Below are 9,463 nucleotides of genomic sequence, written 5' to 3' on the forward strand. Positions count from 1 at the left end.
AATTTCTGGTACAGAAGCAGGATCTTGTCAAAGAGTTGCAACGGCTACGCAAGCAACAATCGGCACAGCATATAGTAGAACGACACGCAGATGGTCAGCATCAGCACAACGTTCCAGAGACGAACCCGCAAAGCGTACCCGTGAGTAACAACCATCAAACGACTCCCGATATATCAAATAGAGTAGAAATACCCCCCAAACACCATATGTATCTCATAGGTCAGGTCTGTCCACTGTTCCCCCCTTGGTAGAATCGTTAGGGCTTTTGAACACCCCCATTAATATAAACCCTGTTCAAGAACCGGTGGCGCAATGTCCTGCGCCCCATCAATTAGCCGCGAGGCAAGTCATTACGAGAGAGCTTCCCGTATTTAATGGCGACCCCATCGAGTGGCCGCTCTTTATCAGCAGCTATAATCATTCCACAGAAGTGTGTGGTTATTCGCCATCAGAAAATTTGCTACGTTTGCAACGGGCACTAAAAGGTGCAGCGAAAGAAGCCGTCAGTAGTTTTCTCCTTCATCCATCTACCGTGTCACATGTGTTGTCTACCCTTCAAACGTTGTACGGTAGGCCAGAGCAGATTGTTCATAACCTGGTGGCCAAAGTACGAGCGACGACTGCACCAAAGGCGGAAAAATTGGAGACGCTTATTCATTTCGGGTTGGCCGTACAGAACTTGTGCGGTCATATGGAGGCTGTAGGAATGACGAATCATCTTTCCAACCCAATTCTCCTGCAAGAGCTGGTGGACAAGTTGCCGGCGAACATCAAATTTAACTGGGCGCTACACCAGGAAAGTCTTCCCGTGGTCGATTTAAAGGCATTCAGTGAATACATGCGAAAAATTACGGCAGCTACCAACGGAGTTACCAACTTTTGCATCGCACCGAGGCCCGAGAGTAACGATAAACTTAAGACCAAGGAAAAGGTGTTCGTGAATGCGCATGCTACGCACGAACGGAAGGAATCACCAACCAACCCACCCGCCTTTGCTATGGGCAAAGGAAAAGAAGAAAGCAAAAGCTGCCCTAAGTGCAGCACTCCTGGTCATACAACTGCGAGTTGTGTAGCTTTCAAGAAACTCTCGATTGACGGCCGGTGGAATTTTGTAAAAGACAACAAACTGTGTCGTCGATGTCTCGTGTCACACACTCGTTGGCTATGCGAAGGTGAAGTCTGCGGAATTAACAACTGTCAGAAGCGACATCACCGTTTACTGCACAGTGAGCCACTGAAGAACTCAAACGGGACCGTCCGTCCCGTCAACGTTGTTTAAGATAATTCCTGTAACGTTGTACGAAAAAAAAACGGCGCAGTGGACACTTATGCGTTTTTGGATGACGGCTCCTCTGTAACACTTATGGAACAGGCGATTGCAGACGAGTTAGGGGTGGATAGTCGAGCACATTCCCTGTGCATCCATTGGACGAGTGGAATAAATAAGAAGATAGAAACTACGGTGGTGGATAGGCTGAGCATATCGCAGACAGGTAGCGGAAGAAAATTCCAGCTATCTGAAATATATACAGTCGACAACCTAGGGCTACCGGAACAATCGCTGGACTTTGAGCAGTTAGCAAAGAAGTTCCAGCATTTGCGACATCTACCGGTCACAAGTTTCCAGAGAGTCGTTCCTGGACTGCTGATTGGGTTGAGTAACTCACACTTGTTGACCACAACGAAGCTTCGCGAAGAAAATGAGGATGAACCGATCGCTGCGAAGACTCGTATCGGCTGGGTCATATGTGGCCGCGTACGAGGGGGAGAAAACAATTTCCTGCATCGTCAAATGCACATCTGTGCGGATTCGACTGAACGCGATCTTCACGACTACGTGCAGGAGTTTTTCTCGATAGAAAGCCTAGGAGTTGCTGTAGCTCCTAACGTGGAAAGAGCCGATGACCAACGGGCACGAAGAATACTTGAAGAAACGACAGCTCGGACAGAAAACGGAAGGTTCGAAACCGGGCTAATCTGGGCGCAAGACGACATCAATTTCCCGGATAGTAAACCGATGGCCGAGCGTCGATGGAGATGCCTGGAGAAACGACTTGAGAAGGATCCTCAGTTATACGACAGCGTACGACAGCAGGTGGCAGATTTTGAATCGAAGGGCTACATCCACGTAGTAACCGAGAAAGAAATGGCAGAATTTGATCCTCGGCGCATCTGGTACCTTCCGTTAGGCGTGGTACAGAATCCAAACAAGCCAGGACGGATACGAGTTATCTGGGACGCGGCCGCAAAGGTGAACGGTGTGTCGCTGAATACGATGCTCCTGAAGGGTCCGGATCTATTGACGCCACAGTTACATGTTACGTTCATGTTCCGTGAAAGGGAAGTTGCCTTTTCCGGCGATATCCAAGAAATGTTCTTGCAGCTCGGAGTTAGGAAGAGTGACCAAAGCGCACTGTTGTTCGTTTTTCGTAAATCTTCCGGCAAACCGTTAATCACGATTGCGTGCAATGTCGCTATCTTCGGAACGACTTGTTCTCCGGCGCAGTCGCAGTATGTGAAAAACCTGAATGCAACGGAGAATGAGCGAGAATTCCCTAAGGCGGCAGCGGCTATCAAGGAGAAGCACTACGTCGATGATTACCTCGACAGTGTCGACACTGAAGAAGAGGCCTTAAAATTGGCGTTGGAAGTAGCTGAAGTTCACCGAAAAGCAGGTTTTCGTATACGCAACTGGGTTTCAAATCGACCATCAGTCCTGGAAGCCATCGGTGAAGTGCGCCCCGCTGAGGTGAAGGAGCTTACAATGAACAGCCATAGCGGGTTGGAACGCGTTCTTGGTTTATCCTGGCTGACGACCGAGGATGTGTTCTGCTTTAAGTTTAATCTGCAAGATGATCTGAAGTCGCTCGTAGAAGGGAACATTGTGCCGAAGAAAAGAATGATGCTGAGCTTTGTGATGAAAATCTACGACCCCTTGGGGCTGGTCGGTTCACTAGTAATCCAAGGAAAGATCCTGTTGCAGGACGTTTGAAGAGCAAAGCTGGGCTGGGACGATCGCACACCCGAAAATTTATTCATACGGTGGAAGCATTGGTTGCAAGTTCTAAAGGAGCTGGACAACGTCCGAATTCCCCGATGCTACTTTCCAGGATATGATCCTGCCTGTTACGAAGACCTGGAGCTTCACATTTTTGTAGACGGCAGTGAGCAAGCCTACTCTGCAGCAGCGTACTTTCGTGTTCGAGATCAAGGACAAATTCGATGCACCCTGGTTTCCTCCAAGACGAAGGTAGCTCCACTACAGCAAACGTCAGTTCCTCGACTAGAGTTGCAGGCAGCTGTAATTGGTGCCCGCTTACGGAAGACTATCGAAGATGGCCACTTGGTACAAGTCAAACGCACGAACTTCTGGAGCGATTCCAGCACCGTTATCTCATGGATCAAGTCAGATATTCGCCGATATCGCCAGTACGTGGCGTTAAGAGCCAACGAGATCCTATCCCTGTCGAAAACCGATGAATGGTGGTGGCTGGGAACTAAAATAAACGTGTCAGCGACGCCACGAAGTGGATATAAAGGCCCGAACTGCAAGCTCGACAGCCGATGGATGCGTGGACCCGCCTTTCTGTAACAGGAAAATAAGGATTGGCCGGCGGACAAGTTCACGATAGCAAATGAAACTGAAGAAGAGCTGCGACCAGCGTACGTCTGCAGTCATTTTCTAGCAGTTTCATTGATTGATGTGTCCAGGTTTTCGAAATACGAGCGATTGTTACGAAGCATGGCGTATGTGCACCGGTTTGCTGGGAAGCTATTACAGCGTACTGGAAGGCGACCGAGAAGCGACGAGGGCGATATCCGCCGTGAAGATCTGCAGAACGCAGAGGAGTGTCTCTGGCGGATTGCTCAATCAGATGGTTACGCGGATGAAGTGGCTACGATGAATCGCAACGTACGATTAGCACCAGAGAACCGAAAGGCTCTAAGTCGAAGTAGTTCGATAGCAACGTTGCCTCCGATGCTGGACGATCGCGGTTTGCTGCGCGTTGATGGTCGTATTTCCGCGGCAGACTATGTTCAGTACGATACGAAGTTTCCGATAATCTTGCCCAAATGTCATCCGATCACCAACTTGCTGCTGAACTGGTATCATCGAAAGTTTCGTCACGGCAACAATGAAACGGTAGCGAACGAAATACGTCAGAAGCTCTCCATTCCAAGCTTGAGAGCACGAATTCGGTCACTGGAAAAGAGCTGTCAGTGGTGTCGAGTGTACAAAGCAACTCCTGCAATTCCGAAGATGAGCCCGGTTCCTTGGTTTCGTACCACTCCTTTCATTCGACCCTTCACCTTTGTAGGTATCGACTACTTTGGGCCATATCTAGTAAAGATCGGTCGTAGTAGCGTTAAACGCTGGGTAGCGATCTTCACGTGTCTGACCGTCCGAGCCATACATCTGGAGGTAGTACACAGTCTAACAACCGACTCGTGTAAGAAAGCAGTTCGGCGATTCATCGCTCGCAGAGGAGCACCGAAAGAGGTGTACACAGACAACGGCACGAATTTCATAGGCGCCAGCAGAGAGCTCGACGAGGAGTTGAGGGAAATCAACTTAGCCTACGGACACAGATACTCAGTGGCGGTTCAACCCACCATCGGCTCCGCATATGGGTGGATGCTGGAAGCGAATGGTGCGTTCGGTAAAGACGGCGCTAGGAGTGCTGCCTACGTCGCGTAAGCTGAACGACGAATCGTTCGCGACATTTCTGGCCGAAGCTGAGCATATGGTTAATTCCCGGCCGTTGACTTACCTACCACTGGATAGTGCACAGCAGGAAGCGTTAACTCCAAACCACTTCCTGATGCTCTAGTGGAGTTCGCCAGTTAGTCAAACCACCGACGGATGAGAAGGAAGCGTTGAAGAATAGTTGGAAACTGATACAAGAAAAGCTGGATTCGTTCTGGAGACGTTGGATTACCGAATACTTGCCGATCTTAACTCGGCGGTGCAAATGGTTCCACGATGTACCACCCATCAAAGAAGGAGCTTTGGTGATGATAGTCGATGGAAAAGTACGGAACCTTTGGACTCGTGGTCGAATTAGTAGAATCTACCCTGGGAAGGACGGAGTTGCGCGTCGCGCAGATGTGGAAACGGCGACCGGCATGCTGAAAGGTAGAGCGGTTTGTAACCTAGCGGTTCTGGATGTGACCGATTATGAGAGAGCGAGTTGTGGAGGGCAAAACAGCGGTGAATTCGGTGCCACTCGGCACGAGGGGGAGGATATTACGGTGGACAGAAACGAAAAATAAAACGGCGCACCCCCCGGCGCGATTGACGTTCAGGCGGGAATGATGTGGTAATATGCTGGTATGTGGAGAACTGTCAGATAGTTGCTTGTGGTTAGGAAACACACATGTCATTGTTTTTTCATTGGTTATGGGTAGTAGCATTATAATTAAAATAAATTAAGTGCCTAGTTCGAGACTACTTCTTTGTGCTAATGCACTGGAAACGGCTGAGTTTGCTACTGGAAACCGAAACGCTACCCTCCCATAACAAGAAGTTATGGTTAAGTTAACATTCACGAAAATTTAACACCGTAGATTGAAAAGAAGAAGGTTATAGCTGACACACAACCGCATTGTTGACGTAGGACAAGGAGGAGTTATTCTTCATTAACACACAACACAGAGAGCAAGAGGTTAAAAAACTAAAATCATCACGTCCTTAATTAGGTCCTAAAGTTTTACACGGATTTCTGATTTTTATATATCAGCTGAAAGAGGGCAATTTTTTGAGCAAAACGTGATTTTTAAAAAATGTATCATTTTCCATTGATTTTTAAATGAAGAATAAAAATTTGCTCGAAATGCCTTAAATGACAGCTCTCCCATATACCGTACATGGGCGAAATGTCATTTAAGACCTTTCGAGCAGTTTTTTTACTCTTCATTCAATAATCAAAGGAAAACGATAAACTTTTTTTAAAAATCACGTTTTGCTCAGAAAACACGGCTTTTTCAAATGATATATAAAACCTTGTATAGCTTTAGGACCTAATTGATACTTGTTAAAGTCATTGGTAAACTTTGCGGCCTTCCGTGGTATGGTGATCCGAAGTACCTTCTTCCTCCGCAAAGGTATCCACAAATCCACCTGGAGATCACCTGACCAACAGACAGAGAACCAAATCGACCACGTTCTAATCGACGGCAGGATCTTCTCCGATATCATTAACGATCGCACTTACCGCAGTGCGAACATAGGCAGCGCTACCCACGGAAGAGCAGCTTGGCACAGCTACTCTTGAAGATGGCTGGAAGAGCATCCGATCCGCCATAGTTAGCACTGCTGTAGCGCTTTTAGGTACAAGGGCTCCGAATCATAGAAATAACGACATCGACATTGTGGCTCGGACCTTTGTAAGGATGGCGGATACGTACATCGGACTAAAGGCCGAAGCCAAACATATTGGACTGGTCATCAATGCATCGAAGACGAAGAACATGAAAGGAAGGGGTTCACGAGAAGACAATACTAACCTCCCACCTCGAGTTGAAGTTGGTGGTAATGAAATCGAAGTGGTCGATGTGTTCGTGTATCTGGGCTCACTGGTAACTACCGACAAGGATACTAGCGAAGAAATTCAACGGCAACGGCGATCGAGTAGAATTCGTCGCCGCACCAAGTTAGCCATCTACAAGTCGCTGATCGATAGTCCTCAACGGGCATGAGTCATGGACTATGCTTGTGGAGGACCAACGCGCCCTTGCGGTCTTCGAGCGGAAGGTGTTCCGTACCATCGTCGGTGGACTGCAGATGAAGAACGGAGTGTGAAGAAGGCGACCCACAAACTGCAGGAGCTGCTTGGGGAGCCATCTATCATCCACACCGCTCAGATTGGCAGGTTGCGGTGGACTGGACATGTTGTAAGGATGTCGGGCGACAGCCCGATAAAGATGGTCCTTGAAACCAATCCGTCAGGGACGAGACGGAGAGGAGCACAACGGGCAAGGTGGATCGATCAGGTTTTAGACGACCTGTGGACCCTACGCAGATTGCAGAGCTGGCGAACTGTAGCCATGGACCGAGTGGAATGGAGACGACTCTCAAGCACAGCAAAGGCCACACCACGGCTTGGGACTGTTTGATAAGGTCAGTAAAGTCATTGGTTTCAATTTGATCACCTCTTTAATAGTCAACGCAAGACTTTTTCAACAGGTGCAGGAATAATACCTTGCCCCTGACGACGCTTTAGGCAGTCACGAACGTAGGGTTCATATGCTACACTCAAAATAATTTTTTACGTTATGATTACCGGTAAAGTTATGTGAATATTATCCACTGTCATTTTCACGTAGATTTTACGTAATTGTCATTTGAGTTCATCATGATCTGGTGAGATGATTTATCCTGTGAATATTATTCAGTAGACATATGCGTTTCATGTAATTTTCACGTAGAATTTAACTACCGGTAAAGTGAAAAGCATTTGATTAACGGATAGCTACTACGTTTTATAAAACGTATAAATTTCGATTGTGGTTTCCCAAATTCTTAAGAGAGAAATTAGATTTCAGAATTTTTTGAAATATGTTGCTAGATAAATCGCACGGGCATGCAAAATTTCCAATTCGAAAATGGATTGAACGACATAAAAACTGACAAATATTAAGACATTCACCGTCGATAATTACTGTTAGCTGCTACTGTTTATGTTCAGGTAACTCCTGGATCTTTGAACTGAATCTGTGCAAAATCTGTAAGCTAAAGATTCCATGTCGAATTATGGTTTTTCTAAATCTCACTCATTAGCAAGCCATCGGTGAAATCAATTTTATGTTCAGAGACCGAATTACACAACAGCTTCGCCATTTTGAATCTTGTATATTTTCGCACGGGAAGTTCATTCTGTTTGACGTTGCCAAAGTTCACGTAGATACTACGTGATAAAACATAGTATGCATGTGATTTTCACGTAGATGTTATGTTTGTCACATAAATCATGTAAACTGACAGAAAATGAATAAGTACAGGAAATTTCACATAACAATAACGTGGAAAATATTTTGAGTGTAGTAATGGACCCCTTAGTAGATGTATTGCATAATTTAGATGTAAACGGCTCAAATTCTAAATATTTTCGAAGCAGTATTCTTATATTTGGTTAAAATGTGAAGTCTTTTGCCTAATCTAATGAAATTTTTTTTGGTCAAGTTCCATTTTTATAACCAAACATCAATAACTATTACCGATCTTAATGTGCTCATAATGGACCCTTTTTCCTATTATGGACCCGGGTTCACTATGCGTATAATGGACCCGGGTCCATAATACGCTTATTGTAATATTTGGTCATAAATTGTTGTTTTTTATTTCATTAGTACCAAGTTTCAATCACTTCCACACATTTTTTAAAGGTTTTTTTTTAAAGGGCTTAAAAAATAGCCAAAAGAGCTAAAGCCAAATTTATTGAATTCATAGACAACGGTTTTGTTTGTTTGAATTTCACACAGCATTGGGGCGCGCTGGGCCCCGATGCTGATTTAACGAGCCTTTCGTCGTATGTTGGAATCCCGGCTCGGTTTAGACTGTTAGTGTCAGTAGAATTGTTGCGCTTACCCCGCAATTGTTGTGTACATTAACAGTTGGCCGTGAAGCTTTTGTATACTAAACAGAAGATGGAGTTCCGATAGCGGAATGTAGCACCCAAGGTTTCAGCTTAGTTGGAGGGCCCTTCCTTGATTCTCCAGTCCAATTTTCAAGGCGATACTTTACGATTGAACGTGGGAGCTCATGCAGCCTATATGCCTCTTTTATGGGAACATGATTCTGGATTGCTAAAATACACTGTTGGACATCTAATTTCGTGTAATTACACTCACCCCATTTTGCTCACGAATATTCACTTCAACGCACACGCGAACGACAGATTTTGTTTATAAATGAACGGAAATGAAGGGTTGTCAAATACGCAACATAGTAACCTGAATTATGCCTTTGATGGACCCTCAGTGAATAGACGTTATTTAATTTTTTTCTTCGTTTTCAAGGTTTTTAAAGTAAAATTTAGTATTAGTGCTTGGTATTAACATGTTTAAGATCATATTCGTAACATACAATTCGCTCGGAAAACAATAGAATATAATTTGTCTCTGCTTACAAAATACAAACCGCTGTGTTATGCTGTGTTGAATGAAAACTAGTTATTTTTTCCTATTTTCTTGCAGAAATTAGGTCAATTCATATCATCCTTATCTAAAGCATGTTATAGTTATTCGTGAAATATATTAATAATGGCATAAATATGATAATGACAAGAAACAAATGCAAAAATATACCAGAGGGGTCCACTTTACGGTCCCTACGTCGCACGCATGTCCTCGGCATTTTGAAATAAAATTTTATACAGGTCGGACTCGATAATATATAGTCTCCGATTTTTTTCACTATATATAATCAAATATTATACATAATCGAATAAGAGAAAAACATTTG

General features: G+C 45.1%; 2 protein-coding genes across 2 annotated transcripts; both read left to right on the top strand.

Moving 5' to 3' along the window:
- Positions 1–1,363: 1,363 nt before the first annotated feature.
- On the top strand, positions 1,364–3,592 carry LOC129717329 (uncharacterized). Its single transcript, XM_055667198.1, has 2 exons — positions 1,364–2,986; positions 3,050–3,592. Exons 1-2 carry the CDS (start codon positions 1,364–1,366, stop codon positions 3,590–3,592), a joined length of 2,166 nt encoding a protein of 721 aa, XP_055523173.1.
- A 150-nt stretch (positions 3,593–3,742) lies between these two features.
- LOC129717330 (uncharacterized) lies at positions 3,743–6,699 on the top strand. Its single transcript, XM_055667199.1, has 3 exons — positions 3,743–4,695; positions 4,833–5,137; positions 6,527–6,699. Exons 1-3 carry the CDS (start codon positions 3,743–3,745, stop codon positions 6,697–6,699), a joined length of 1,431 nt encoding a protein of 476 aa, XP_055523174.1.
- The last annotated feature ends 2,764 nt before the right edge of the window (positions 6,700–9,463 follow it).

This window comes from Wyeomyia smithii, chromosome 1, assembly GCF_029784165.1.
Source record: "Wyeomyia smithii strain HCP4-BCI-WySm-NY-G18 chromosome 1, ASM2978416v1, whole genome shotgun sequence".
NCBI classification, from domain to species: Eukaryota; Metazoa; Arthropoda; class Insecta; order Diptera; family Culicidae; genus Wyeomyia; species Wyeomyia smithii.

Excerpts from the sequence above, each read along its gene's own strand:
- LOC129717329 (XM_055667198.1), top strand. The coding sequence starts at position 1,364 with ATGGAACAGGCGATTGCAGACGAGTTAGGGGTGGATAGTCGAGCACAT. Across the intron at positions 2,987-3,049 it reads GAAAGATCCTGTTGCAGGAC|CATTGGTTGCAAGTTCTAAA; the intron begins GTTTGAAGAGCA and ends ATACGGTGGAAG.
- LOC129717330 (XM_055667199.1), top strand. The coding sequence starts at position 3,743 with ATGGCGTATGTGCACCGGTTTGCTGGGAAGCTATTACAGCGTACTGGA. Across the intron at positions 4,696-4,832 it reads AGGAGTGCTGCCTACGTCGC|TGGAGTTCGCCAGTTAGTCA; the intron begins GTAAGCTGAACG and ends CTGATGCTCTAG. Across the intron at positions 5,138-6,526 it reads GGCGACCGGCATGCTGAAAG|TTGGTGGTAATGAAATCGAA; the intron begins GTAGAGCGGTTT and ends CTCGAGTTGAAG.